The following is a 15,337-nucleotide window of genomic DNA, read 5'->3' as shown; positions in this document are numbered from 1 at the left end:
TAAATTATACTTCTGAAGCCTAGAATCCCAGGAAATATCCTAGTGAATACTGCCACGGTATATGGAAAGCTTTGAAAGAGCATGACCACCATCCGGTACAGAGCTAAGTAAATTTAAACCCACCAAGATTAATGAGCTCAATCACATGTAAGTGCATGCTACACTGTGGCCACATTGATTTGGTTGCTGCAGTTATGAATGAGTTTCTGCTTGGCAGAAAGTGATTTCTCATTCAAAGGAGCCCCACATATGCAGACACAGAACTATATGGAACCGAGCAACGCTTGCATAAACAAATGGGAACATGTACACTGGGGCTAATACCCAGACAGGAAAGGAAATCACACATAGTTTGAGTGGATAGTCTCCACGGTATGTTCCCAGGATGGTTCTAGGGCAGAGTCTGCACTTACTTTCTTTATTCCATTGTCAATCCTGTTGAATTCAGATCGCTTTGAACTCGAGTCTTCCTCTCCCCCCCCCCATTGAAACAGGAAAGTCTTCTGCACGTGGTTAGGGTAGTTCAGAAGGGGGGGAGCCAAGCCTCTTCTTTCTTTTCTTGAAGAGGGGGGGGGAGAGGATCCAGGCAGGGAGCCTCTTTCTTTTCTTGGAGGGTGGGGGAGAAGATCGAAAAAGGCAGAGGAGGGAAGAAAAATCCAGGAACGACAGAAGTTGAGAGAAATTAGGGGCTTCTCCTTTAAGGCAAGCATGTCACACGACCAGGTGTGGCCTATCAGAGGTTCTCTACCATGGAGCTTGGTTTCCCAATCCGGATATTGAGCATTAAAAGCACTCCAAGATATCGCACAATAAAGGTAGGGTCACTCCAGATCAATCCTTCTTGCTGCAGAAGGAAAATTTAAATCGCCCAAAATCCAAACGGAAATCGCATTCTGTGTAGAGGGCAGGGACTGAATCCAACTGGGGTTGGAATAAAAGCTCTGTGCAGTTTACACCCAGGTTATATGTGATGCAGCTATTTATTCTTCTGCTTATTCAAAGACATTAAGCCTTCCTTGAGTTGGGATTGCTCATCTGTTCCACTTAATTTTTCTGCTAGGGGGAGGAGCTAGTCTCATGGCTTAAGTGCCACTCAGCGCTTAACACCCACTCAAGGCAGCTGTCTCACCCCTGAGTGCCTCCTCCTCCAACCGGCTTGCCTGTCTGTCCAGTGGATAGTCAATCACCTTCCATCACCCACCCCTGACCACCCCTCCTCTTTCCACTTCCCTCAGAGGCTGCATATCCCTGCTGCGAGAGTGCTGCCCCGGCTGGTAAATTCCCTTCCCAGGGGTCTCCGGCCTGCAGCCTTTCCAGTTCCTGGGGGGAGGAAGAGGCCATCTGCAGAGTTCTTCCACTCCACCCCCCCCCCAATCTAGCACCCGTTGTATCCCTGAAAGCAATGGGCTTTGTCCCTCGTTAGTTCATAATGATGTTCAATACAGAAACACAGCAGATTATATTTCCTTATCTTCAGAATACCCAGGAAGCTCAGCATGATGTCTTTGCCACTAGGCAGCCAGTGAACATACATCATCACTATGAGGAACATAAAACCAATTGCCCCCCCTGCAATTATGCTACCTCTGAACATGAACAGTCCATTTAGCTGTTCTGAATGATAGGAAGGAGTTCCTTTAAGCAGAACTAGGGTGGCGGAGCAAGTAGAAGACCCATTGGATGAGTGAAACAAGAGGCATATTTGGGCGAGGGGTACTGTAGTACTAATACTTGATATCTTAGAGCTGCTGGATTGTTACTAGTTCGTTTATTCCTGAGTTTATAATAGCCTATTTTATTTCAGCAAAACACATAGACTGCAGGTTCTGAAGCTCATTTATTTGGGCTATACCAGGCTAATGTTAATCAGTAGATTAATTAGTTCAACCTAATAAAGTGACCTCACTTTCATTACATTGTATTCTTGGTCCAGTGTAATGGTATAAGTAGTCCTTCTCCATGGCTTTCACGTTTTGAAACACTGTCTTAGAGGTAAAAAGAGTAGAAAAATTATCTGAAGAGCCCTAAACAAACACAGTTCCATAAGCCAAAGTACAACTGCTACAGCCCAAGCGTTAGAGCTACCTAAAGCCTAGACTGAAAATTCAGGCTCATTAAAATGGTTCATGTGATAAAGGCCAGGATGATGACAGTAACACCTGAAAATGGAGGGGAAAATATAAATCATTAGCTATTTCCAAGACCTCATTCTGTGTCTTTCCTAGTCATAATAATTATAGTGCTTCTTTGAAGAAATGCATATTTTATTTGAAGATTTGAAATTAGCAAAACCTTCACTCTCAGCTTTAAAAGTTTTTTTCTTTCTGGAGAGAAAATAGGCAGAAAGGGGAAAGTAAGTTTTGATGCTTTTCACACTTTCCTCAGCCCATCATCATGCAAAGCTTCTCCTTCCCTTCAAGCAGGGAACAAACATTTGAAAATGTTAAATATTAGAACAACTTGATGAAGAAATATATAGAGACTTCAGAAAAAACTTCCTTCACCTGGCCTGGCTGGGGCAGTAAGAGGGGAAAAGGAAGAAGATGAGACACCCGAAAGCAAGTCCTTCAGAGCAGACAGAACTGTTAATTGAGGTCTGGAGGAGGCAGCCATTAACCATGTGTTGGCTAGGAGAGCTGAAAGAAGCTCCAAGGTAATGGAAGCTCAGTAGAGATGTGTAATTTCCTAAGGAACCATTCCTATATTTAATTAATTAATTAAGTTTTTAAATTTATATTCCTCCACCTGCAGCAAAACCGTGATAGGGCATATAAAGAGAAGGAGGACCAAGGAATTGCATTTTACCTTTTTTAATCCCTTATTCAATCTGGTGCTATGCTAAAAGTATGCTTTCGAACATGTTCTTTTAAAGAAATACTTTCTTCCTTTCTTCCTTTCTTCCTTTCTTCCTTCCTTATATTTATATACTGCCCTCCCGAGGGCTCAGGGCGGTTTACAGGAAAAGATACAGGAAAAGATACAGATAACATATAGTAACAGGTGATAACAGTAATAACATTATAACAATAATAACATGATCATAACAATAACTTTATAACAATAACTTTTGAAGCTGGTAGTGGTTCTCTGTACCACATAGACCTCCACTATATCGGACGTGCTTTTGTAAAAGGAGCATTGGGGGAAAGGATATCAGTTGCCAAGTGGCTATTCCTCTAGGCACTAAATTGTCCCTGTGATAACCAAGTGCTGGTCAGCAGGAGACACAAGGGCAAAGCCTCATCCTGGGAAGGGAAGCTGGGAGTCCTGAGCCCCCCAGTGAGCCATCCTTATCCATTGTTGTTCCTCTATATTTTTCTGAAACAGCCTAGGAGGTGGGATGTGTCTTGCTGTCCAAGTTGGAATAGGGCCAATCATGGTGCAAGCCAGCATTGTCCTGATTGGCCTTGCCCCTGTGGCTCCCACCCTCCATCCCTGGACTCTAGCCTCTTTGCTCTCAGATGCCTCAGTGCCTGGAGCCAGCAGCAGGTAAGAGGGCCCTGGGAAAAGGGTCGTGGTGGAGGCCTTGCTAATATGGGCCTCCTGGCCTGCTAGGCTGGGCCTGCTCACGAGTTCCTTATAAAGGTAATGTAGTGATGGCAGGTTACGCAACAGAGAAAGAAAAGCCTCTCCAGGTGTTGGGAAATCCTTGGAGGACAAAATGGAATAGAGTCTATAGGGTGGACCAGGCCCATTCCACCACTGCTTCAAAGCCTAATAACGGTTTTGACTTGCAGTACTCATAGGTGATGATGATGATGAAGTATTGAAACAGTAAAGATATTGACTGGTAGATAGTGTTCTGTAGTTCAAGATCTAGCTAAGTTCCTGGAACTGCAGATGTATCTTCACAGGATTCTTGCATTTGAAGCAATACTGTCTTCTAGAGCTTAGCTGGTGCTATTTTCTCAGTGCCCAAAATGTCCAGGTGTTTCTTGAGACATCTAATCACTGCTCCAAGGGCTCCTGTGACTACTGGCATGATGGTAACCTTCTGCTCCCAGAAATGCACTAACTCTCTTTATGCATTTTTGTATTTTGCAGTCTTCTTTCTTTCTTTTCTATTTTGCTGTCTCTGCTGTTTCCTAGAAATGCATTATTAATGATCAAAAACATATTTCTCATTTTTCTACAGTTGAGATATCAGAGGTGTTATGCTCCAAGTGTTTATCTGTTTGTAATCAGAAGAATCTTTGTTTCATTATTCTCCATGATCTTGTCTGGTTTGTGCTCCAATTAATTTCTGGCTGTGGTAAACCATACTTCTTGCAAAGATTCCAGTGCAACATAGCTGCAACTTTAGCATAATATTCTTTATAGTCAGTTTGAGCAGTTTTATTGCAGGCACTGACCATGTGATTGACTGTTTCATCCTTCCTCTTGCAAAATCAACATTTGCTGTCATTGGTGGACTTCCAAATCTTGGCTTTTATACTATTCATTTTGATTTGCCCATTCTTGTATTATTATTATTACCATTACTGTTGTTATAATTTCCTGTCCTTCTTGCAAAAGGCCCAGAAAGTTTTCCATGCTAGGTAAGGTTGCCATCATCTACATGAGGCCAGGAGTTCTTCCAGAATTACAACAGACCTCCCCCATAACCTACAAGGATCAGTTCCTCTAGGGCAGGGGTAGTCAACCTGTGGTCCTCCAGATGTCCATGGACTACAATTCCTATGAGCCTCTGCCCGCATTTGCTGGCACAGGCTCATGGGAGTTGTAGTCCACGAACATCTGGAGGACCACAGGTTGGCTACCCCTGCTCTAGGGAAAATAAAAGATAATTGGAAGGTCAGCTCCATGGAATTACATCCCCATTGAGTCCCTCCTCTACCTCAGTGCCACCATCCCCAGTTTCTGCCCCAAGTTTCCAGATGATGTAGTGGTTAAGGGCAGTAGCCTCTAATCTGACAAGCTTGGTTTGATTCTCCACTGCTCCACGTGCAGCCAGCTGGGTGACCTTGACCTAGTTAGTACTGATAGTGCTGTTCTCACAGAACAGTCCGGTCAGAGCTCTCTCAGTTCCACCTACCTCACAGGGTGCCTGCTGTGGGGAGAGGAAGAGAAGGCAGTTATAATCCACTTTGAGACTCCTTAGGGTATTGGAAAGCAGGGTATAAAAGCCAATTCTTCTTTCTTCTTCCAGGAATGTCCACAACCAGAGTTGGCAGTGCTAGGGTTACCATATTGCTTAGTTGGCCATGTTCTGTCTGGAATCTGGGCATTCTACCAAGTAGCTGTTTAGCTCATTATCTAGTCTAAATTTCCAGCTTTCTTTTTTTTTAAGCTAGTATCTAGGCCTTCTAGATATTGAGCTAAGTAGCAAAACATGAAGACAGTTTTCTGGCTAATTTATGCAATGGAAATGGGATGTATGGCTTCCCTTGGTTCTGGCCAAGGAGTAAAATCACATTTGTGATAGCCATGAATAAGAGGCTCAAGAGAATGCTTTGGTTCCCTGTGGTCAGGAATAGCCTCTCCAATTTTGCCGTAGTTCAAAGTCCGTGACATCAACCTAGCTTATAAACAAATCTAAATTAAAAGTCTGTGGTCATTTTTGTTTTGTTTTTTAAACACATATTAGATTCCACTTATTTCTGCATTTAAGGCAAGGTTTGGGTCTACTCTGAATACTCGCAAAACCTCGGAGAGCCAGATCAACCTTTCTGTATAGGAGGATCATCTTCCTTCTTTTTAAATATTCAATAAAGAGTATTATTGCTATTGCAATTATCTTCCATTCAGGTTCTGCGAACTTGAAGTGGGGGTGAAGCAGCAGTACAGCATGCTTTGGCAGAGAGTCTGTGACAGCACTTGTTGAAAATTAGTTAACTGTGATTGTGGGCTGATATTTAAATCCTGTGCTTTGTAGTCAATTTCTTTATTGTTTGGGCAGATGGTTTGACTCAATATTATTGTGTGTTGGGACCCATTCAAGATGTTTAAAGCTGCAGTGTTATGTATGGTTCTTTGCAAACTGGTGGTTCCTTTAAAATGAAGAGGATTCAGATTCATATCAGTGATTATCATGGAAACCAATCAAACAACACTAGATACTTGGAACCACCAGAGTATTTCCACGGGTGGATGGATATCTTCCCACAGAGTGTGACTTTCTCACCTCTTTCCACTTAGTAATGTCACCCAAATTACAGCTACTTGGGGACAGGGCATTTCCAGGAGTAGTATGTTAGGCTGTAGCAGGAGGTGGAAGACAAACCAGTCACAGTCCATGGGCAGAAATCCTTCCCTCCTTATTTATTTTTTGTTTTATTTGTTCAATTTATTCACCATCATTCTCGGGCCAGCTGGCTCACAGCAGTTTACAGCAATAAAAATGCCATAAAACCCAATCAACCTACCAAACCATAAAAACTCAATGGAGCTTCTACGAGAGTGGTTCTCAACATGGGGGTCAGGACCCCTTGGGGGGTCAAACAACACTTTCACAGGGGTCACGGCATTAGGAAGGTTGAGAACCACAGCCCTATGGCCTAGTGCCTCAGGGTTTAGAAACTAAGCTTGCCAGGTCTCTTGCTGTCTGAAGTGCTGGAAGAAGGAAAATGGTGGGTGGGATGCACACCAACATCACACTGGCACTATTAGTTCATTTCTGTTAATAACTAGATGTAATTGGCAGAAGACACTCTACAATTTGCCCAAAACCTATCGTTTTGCCATACTATATTTTTCCAAATACTAGAGTAACCCTCAACATCATGATGTCACCTCCTGTTTTCAACAGCAGTGATCCCAGTGTTCTAGTGAGATATTGCCATGCAAGTTCCCACCTCCAAAAGGATCTCAGGGGTTGCTGGTAGTAGCCTGACAATCCTATTAGAGGCACTTTAACGTGTCTAAGCCAATAGGAAATAGATCTGTACATAAGTAGCCCCAAACTTACCTACTCTGACTATGAAGTATTTCATTTCTACAAATTCAGGATTGGATACACCAGATGATCTCCAGTGTTAGAATGGGAGTGGAGAGTTTGAATTCCCTCTTCCCACTCCAGAACTGCAAGTCCATCTTTATGGTATTCATAGGGTTCCCTTGCCTCTTAAGAACAGAATTTCAGGCGATAGTGAAGGGAGCAAGAAAGTTACCCTCTGCAGACAGAAATCCCTTTCATTTGCAGAAATCCGACATGGAATCCAAACCTAAGAATAAACCTTACAAGCTAAGGGTGTTTGTGTGTTCGTATTTACCTGTCAAGGGTTCAAGACATAGAAGAAAAATAGACCTCCTACCTAGGAACTTCTGCTCGGACATAAATTGACCAGATACAGAACCATGTATTGCTGGAGTGAGTAAACCAGAGTCCTTGGGGTAGAGGGCTTACTTCATCTTCCTCTCTCCTGGACAGGTTTTGCTGTTGTCTTAGAAAACAACCTGAGCAAATCTTGGCATGAGTCAGTGTTTTCCTGTGATCCTTCCTCAACCTTTTTGTTGTAGTTTTCAGTAGGAGTTGAAAAGGTGCTTAATTTGAATAATTAGCAAACTATTTGAACAGTATGCAAATCGGTTCACCCAGATGTTCAGAGCTTGAACATGACAACCCTGTCTACCCACTGTCTTCTTAACCTAGCAGGAAAGTTACAGGAAAGCTGAAAATGTTACTGACAAATCTAAATTTCCATTCATTCTGGAACAGCAACATGCATGTGATTGATTAATTCTTGTACTGTGTTTATTTAAAAAGCAGCGGCTTAGGTCAGACTCTGTGATTTCACTTGTTTCTATGCCTTCTAAAAAGCCTGTTTTCTGGTTTCTCTCTTCAGGTGTGCTTTCTCTGCCCGCATACTTCAGTCCATACAATGATGGATCCATGGGCAGCAATGGGCAGGCTGATGCTTATGCCCAGCTAGAGCTTCGAACGTTAGAGCAGTCTCTCCTGGCAACATGTGTTGGAAGCATCTCTGAACTGAGTGAGTTTCATATGCAACTCATAACTTGTTTAGTTTGTTTATTCAAAGTACAGGGCCTCTTCTTACTGAAGTCAATGAAAATCTTGCTGTTGGTTATGCTATTGTTTTGCTTGGGCCCATATTGTGCAAGATATAAATGTTTCAGGATGCTGGAAATTATGTCACTGAGCACTGTTGTGATGCACGAAACTGTGCTTTCTTCAGTCATGTTGCTTCCATTTTAGCAAATGTAGTGCTGTGTCTATAGTGAAAACGGCATCCTCTTGGCTGCATTCATTAGGACAGCTATAGATTGTGGTCCACTGAAAGCTTGATAAATGACGTTTTCCCCAGGACACCTGGGTCTGCTAAAAAACGAATGAGAGAAGGATTTATCAAGTTACTGACAGCTAGGCTATAGTCTTTGACTGGGATGCCACATATAGCCCCAAGGCTGTGAATTTGACAATCCTGAAATATACGATTCTGTGACATTCATGTTTGCAGTGATTGAATGCCAGGATGTCAGTTCTCCGCTCCAGCATCCAATTTTACCTTCCCATTTTTATTTTACAAAAATAAAGTAAATTTCCCATAACTTCTGTCTTTAGGAAAGGGGGGGGGTAGATCATAAGAAATGTTCATATTGTGTTTGGAAAGTCCATTTATGTTTGGATTAATGCAAGCTATGTTGGAGCCCACACCATTCAACAATGGCCCTTTAAGCACTGCTTTGCTGGCCTGCTTCTTCCTGAAAAACATTCTTGTTGCCGTTTCTCTCCAAGTGCCTTGCCATTGGAACACTGCTGCCAGAAGCCAATACATACCTTAAAGGTCTCACCATTTATTTCGTAACCAGACTTAATTTGAGGTTTCTCAGGGAAAAAAATGGTTTCTAACATAGCTCTGTATATTCTGCAGCACAAGAGAGCATTTATAGCAAAAATTCATGATTGAATGCAACTTCCTTTCCCTCACTCTCTGATTTGGCTGGCTCAGGGGCTGCATTTAATGAATGGATCGCCTTATGTGTTCCCTTACAAGCTCTGAAAAAAGAAATGTATCCATAAGTTGCCAGCATAGCAAGGAAGGAATAGGGGGTATAGGAAGTGAGTGTTATTCTGTGCTGCCAATTTGAATTCCAGATGTACTTCTTGTTTAACCATGTGGTATTGTGGATTAACACCCACAAAGGGTGATGCATAGGATGCCATTTTCCCCCCACAACCTATGTAAAAGCCACCTTCAGGAGTTGAGAACAGGCAGCCCAGTCTGGCGCATGTTTACTCAGTAGTAATTCCAGTTATTTTGGCATGTACACTCAAGTAACTGTACGTAGGATCAGATTTCCTTACTTCAGTGGTCAGAGAGAAATCTTTGCTCTTTTCAGGAACCAGCTTTGAAGTCCCCTTCATTGCTATTTTCATTTTGTTCTTTCCCACAATTGCAGCTATAAAAGTACAATGGAAGGCTATTTCCTGTGAGCCCTTGATTCTTAAAAAAAGAGATTATTCCCAGAGAAAAATAGAAATCTGTGACTATTGACATATATATGTATAAAATGAAACACCATATTGATTCGGGCCACTGATAAGACAGAATCCTTACATTCCATAACATTTTAACATCTGTATATTTGAGTGACAAAAAGTCCACTAAACCTACATGACTTGCAACCTGCTGAAAGTAACACAAGTCCTCCTCATCCCAGACTGTATCTGACAAAGTGAACTTTGACTTACGAAAGCTTACATCCTGTAAAAAGTTCTTGGTCTTTAAGGTGTTACTGGATTTTATTACTAATTTTATCCCAGTCCTTGTCTACCATTGGGCAGGATCTGATAATATTATATGGTCCGGTGGTCCCACGAGTCTAGTAACCTGGTGATGTCACACAAAAGTATGAACTGTAGTACTTCCACATGCTGTGAGGTATTGTACCACATAGTCTCTTTGAATGTGTGTGGTTGCAGTCACATGACTTTGAAGAACTGGACTGTTCTTCATGTACAGAAATAAAAAATAACATGGATGTTAACTATGTACTTAATTTAAAATGTAATTGAGCTATTCGTGCCAGATTACTGTCTCTTGGATTGTAATAAATGAAGTGAATGAATGATTATTGCCTCCCATTTCCAATCTACACATGCAGCAGTTACGGCAAACAGACATCCAAGAGTTTTAGAAGAAGCTGTTTAGTGTGTGGCTAGCGGAGAGTCCTGGGGCCTCAGCCTGCTGTCTGGAGAATGAGTGCTCAAACTAAAAACAAAACTGCCCAATAGACCCTTAGTTGAGTAAATTTATGTTTGCAGTTCTCAAAAAAAAAACCCTCATCAATAGCAGTAGTAATGCTTTGCTCATGGATATGAAAGACCTTAGAACAGCTGGAGAAATGACATTGAGGGCGCAGACATGTGCAATTCTAAATTCCTTTTTAAAAGGAGCCATCTGGGGTGAGGATAGAAGTGCCAACTTCCAGGGAGGGCCTGGATATCCTGCAGAATTACAGCAGATTCAAATTCCCTGGATAAAATGGCTGTCCTGGAGGGTGGACTCAGTGGTGTTATACCCCATTGCATCCCTCCCCTCTCAAGTCTCTATCCCAAATCTCCAGCAGTTCCCATATCAGCAATACTAGGTGAAAAAGAAGATGGCAAGGCCATAGATCGCTGTTAAACTAGGGAATACAAAGGGAGACAGTAGAAATAGTAATTGATCAGTGCTCTCTGTGCTGCAGCTCTAAGAACAACTTCCTAGGAGTAAAACCCCTTAAATAAAATGGGACTTACTTTGGAGTTAACTTGCTTATTATTATGCCCTGAGTTAGTAAGGTGGGATGTTCCTACACTATACGTTCATGACAACCACTGATTTAAAAATTCAACCCCTAACACCAAATAAGTAAATATGTTCTCATGTAATGCAGAGATGCCCAGGGTAGTAGTATATCTCGGCGTTCAAAGTATAACTTATTCTTGTCTATCTACAGCTTCTTAAATAGCTTATTTTTCAGTAGTGAGAAGTGGTGGGGCTCAAGAATAGGGATACTCTGCCTTCTCGGTCAAATTGTTAACCTCCAGGTGGGGCTTGGAGATCTCCTATTATTCCAACGGCTCTTCAGGAGACAGACATCTGTTCTACTGGCAGCATTGGCCACTGGACCCGGTGGCATTATACCCTGCCAAGGCCCCTTCCCAAGCTCAGGCCTCCGCAGGCTTCAGCCCCCCAAATCTCCTGTATTTTCCAGCTAACACTACCACTCACTCTGAAGTTCTGTCCACTGTTTCAGTGCAGATAAAGAAGGGAGAAGCAAACATAGTAGATAAGTATATGATCAGTAAGGAGTTAACTGACTCAGCTCCAGCCTTTTTGCAGCGTCTTCTCTCTCATTCCTTTTCAAGCAACTGAACATTACCTGTTTACACATTTTTCACTATAACTCCATGAAAAAAGAGCTAGGGACTCACTTTTTAAAATGAATGCTGGAAGATCAGAGAGGGGACATGACATTGACCAAAAATATTTACCAAATCTTGCTAATAAAAACAAGGAGATAATTATTGGGGATTTTTTAAAAGGCCATAAAAACATGCCAAGGGGCATGAAAACTACAATGAAATGCTTTGGCTTAGAACAGTGAGAGAGGTGCCTGACAAGCCTTCATGGGGAGAGCATTTGAAAGGCAAGGAGCTGCCACCAAAAACATCCTGTCTTTGATTGCCAGCTGACTCCCATCTACAGGTTTTCAAAGGCTAGGCGCTGGAAACTCTGTGTTTAGCGGTAAAATAATTCCTAATTTCAGTAGAAAGTCTGGTTAATTTTAGATAGCTGGTAAGAAAACAAAAATTGCCGTTCAAAGTCTTCTGACGATAATGGGCTTAGTTATCCATAGATGGATACCTCTGGTTCACTGAGGCAAAAGACATTCATCGGAATAAAATAAAACTATTCTTGTTTCCTTCTCTGTTTCTTTTCCAGGTGACTTAGTGTCGCGAGCAATGCACCATATGCAGTGTTTGAATACCCTCCGCCCAGGCATGAGCCCTGTTCGACAAACCAGGCAGCAACAGCAACCCATCACCTGGTCTCCCGATGCCCTTCATACCCTTTATTATTTTTTACGCTGCCCTCAAATGGAGTCCATGGAGAACCCCAACTTGGATCCACCAAGGATGGCCCTAAATAACGAACGGTAGGTCCAGCAGTTTACAGCCCATTGACGCCTTTCAGGCTGACAGGGCTTCATTGTGCGACATCGTGCATTTGAAACTGTGCATTCAGTTCTGCTGAATTCCACATATCAGCCTTCAGCCATTCCTGTAATGCTGCCAGTTTTCTTTCACAGTTTTGCCAAACTGTTGCAATGAGAACTAGGAAGCATGTTTTCTTGGTTGTCAGTTTTCGTAAGTAAAGCAGATACTATATAATTACAAAGTGATCTTTTCAGTATAGTTTACCAGATGTCCAGGACTGGCAGTGGGGCTTTTTCCTCTTTTAACTGAAAGACTGCCAATTAGCAGTCATAATAATCCAGGGATCAAATAATGCATAGTATATATGAGTTTAGTCTGTTTCCTAAGAAGAGTGCTATTTTCACCTTGTTTGTACCCAGCTGCCCTGTTCTTGGCTGTCCTCCCCTCCTTTCCCATGGCCTCACACTTATTTTAGGATCTGCTTTTCCCATACCTTGACATTCTCTAAGTTTGCTGAAAACAGGCTTGGTTGGAATGCACGTGCTCATTCCCCAAAGAAGAAAGATGTCATAGTCCCATTGTATACGACATCACAAGATGTCATAGTCCCATTGTATATGGCACTGGTCAGATCACACCTGGAGTACTGTGTGCAGTTCTGGAGGCCTCACTTCAAGAAGGACGTAGATAAAATTGAAAGGGTACAGAGGAGAGCGACGAGGATGATCTGGGGCCAAGGGACCAAGCCCTATGAAGATAGGTTGAGGGACTTGGGAATGTTCAGCCTGGAGAAAAGGAGGTTGAGAGGGGACATGATAGCCCTCTTTAAGTATTTGAAAGGTTGTCACTTGGAGGAGGGCAGGATGCTGTTTCCGTTGGCTGCAGAGGAGAGGACACGCAGTAATGGGTTTAAACTACAAGTACAATGATATAGGTAGATAGGGGGGAACATTTCACAGTCAGAGTAGTTCTGTAGTGGAATAGGCTGCCTAAGGAGGTGGTGAGCTCCCCCTCACTGGCAGTCTTCAAGCAAAGGTTGGATACACACTTTTCTTGGATGCTTTAGGATGGTTAGGGCCGATCCTGCGTTGAGCAGGGGGTTGGACTAGATGGCCTGTATGGCCCCTTCCAACTCTATGATTGTATGATTCTATGATTCTATGATAAAGGGGAGCAGAAGCTGTGTTTCCTTTCCTTTCCTTTCCTTTCCTTTCCTTTCCTTTCCTTTCCTTTCCTTTCCTTTCCTTTCCTTTCCTTTCTGCTGACCGGCTGTGAGGCATTAAGAGTGTCCATCGTGACATCACCAATAGCACTAAGAACTCTCCCTCTCCCTGCCCGTTACTTGTTGGCCTTGTTGAAGGCCCTTGGCAACTGTGCTGGTGGTAAGGGAAGGGATTCCTGTGTCCTCTGCTGCCCAAAATTCTGGATGTTGATGTCCCTTAACAGTCCCCATAGCAACATGTCTTTCTTTTTCTTCAAACCCACTCTAAAAATGTCTTCAGAGGAGGGAGAATTCTCTTGGAGGAATCTTCTCCCTCCCCTACCCACAAGAATGCAGTGACAATAAGGCATGCCACAGTAGTTTTGTTTTAGGTTGCTGTGGCTAAAAAGAATGGTGGAAGTGGTAAAAAAATTCATCCCAGGAGGTGAATATCTGCTCACTGGAAACCCTTAACAATATCTCAAAGCAAGCATGACGTTATAAAGGCCTTTCCCAGACTTTATTTTAAAAATGCAATGGTCATGATAGAACAGAAGAAGACTTCTGGGGCTTTAAACTTTGTTCCCTTGCAGCCACAGGGTATAGAGGTCACTAATAACTTTGCAAGATTTCTTTGTGGGCCAGAATATGCAAGCGGGTATGAATCCTGAGCTTGAATTTTTCTTTTTTTCCATGACATCTCAGCATGATCCTAGCACACTGGCCACTTGTTGTTTTCCCTGTTGAGTACAGCAAGGACTGTTTCTCAGAGTGGGATGTACATTAAAAGGCAAGCAGTTTTAATCTTCTCCACAAACTTCTCCTCTCATGGGCATTGGGCAAGAGACTGAAATCCCAGAATTGCTTTTCAAGCTGTAACTCTGTTTTATTGTTAAATAAATGTTCCGTGCCACAACAACATCAATAATTTCTGTTTGAGACTTAGCTGTACAGGAAATTTAAGGTAATATTTAAAATAAACTTGATTCTGCAGGATATATGTGTGGCATCTAGGGCTGCACAAGGGATGCTCTGTTTTAAAAGTTTCCGTTCTGTGTGCTATTTGGCAAAGAGGAGGAGGGAATATAGAATTCAGGCCATCTCTCCACCTCCCAAAAACAAAATTGAAAGGATTCCAGATTTTTTAAGGGATCAGTATACACAGACCTCTCTGGAGAATGATGTGCAAGCTATCCCCTCCCATTCAGCTAAGGATACACCTGTGGAACATTGCTCCCAGGTACTCATACCTCTGCTCCTATAAGGGGACAAATTGCCCAGTTCCCCTGCCTCACCCCCCCCCCCTCCATACCTTTGGGCATTTAGTCCATGAGGCTTCCTCAGCTCTCAGCATCAGCTTTGCACAGGCCACAAGGGACTTCTGGACAAGGAGAAAGTAGGTCTCCTCCAAGAGCCCCATCTACTCACAGGCTGTAAGGGCCAACCCATTTTTTTAGTAAGTGACCGTTTTCATCTTCCAGGGTGAACAAATGGCAAATATTAAAATAACCCACACTAACAGAAATCCAAAAGCATCCTAAAGCTAAATATACCAAAAACATTTTTGAAAAATCCAAGCAGCCCCTGAAAATCTTCTAGCTTATATTTAATGTCTTGCCGCAATGCTCTCAAGGCCTGTACATGGGAGAAACACTGCAGAGTTTCTCAGTTTACAGGATTCAGTTTGTTCATTTCCAGTGAGAGGAAGCAGTCAGTCAAGATTGGCTTTGAATGTGATGCACAGAGGCATTGATTCACTCACTGTGCCCTGGCAAGCCTATAGAGCCAGCCTTTTTCAGCTGCGCTAGATCAGCTGCAAGCTCTGCACTACTCCATTGTGCACCGTTGCCTCTCTGGAATGTGCTTTCAATGTGCACTGCAAACCCAGTGAAAACTCTTAGTCAGGTAGCAAGGCAAATAATGCGGATGCTGTCAGCTCGGTAACTTTTTGGCTGCCTTGCAAAACTCATTCATGCTAAACTGTACTTCCAAAAAGAGCAAGTAAAGCGATTGGGGGGGGGGCTATTGTC

General features: G+C 42.7%; 1 protein-coding gene across 2 annotated transcripts in view; it reads left to right on the top strand.

Moving 5' to 3' along the window:
- ABTB2 (ankyrin repeat and BTB domain containing 2) overlaps nt 1-15,337 on the top strand; it is a 195,074-nt gene that overhangs the window by 110,246 nt on the left and 69,491 nt on the right. For both annotated transcript variants that reach the window (XM_077322136.1, XM_077322137.1), the window contains exons 2-3: nt 7,785-7,931; nt 11,892-12,105. In XM_077322136.1, coding sequence (XP_077178251.1) covers nt 7,785-7,931; nt 11,892-12,105 — 361 coding nt within the window. The remainder of the gene's footprint in view (nt 1-7,784; nt 7,932-11,891; nt 12,106-15,337) is intronic.

This window comes from Paroedura picta, chromosome 2 (assembly GCF_049243985.1).
Source record: "Paroedura picta isolate Pp20150507F chromosome 2, Ppicta_v3.0, whole genome shotgun sequence".
NCBI classification, from domain to species: Eukaryota; Metazoa; Chordata; class Lepidosauria; order Squamata; family Gekkonidae; genus Paroedura; species Paroedura picta.
The sequence above is the reverse complement of the archived record's forward strand: the minus strand, read 5'-3'. Positions and strand labels throughout refer to the sequence as shown.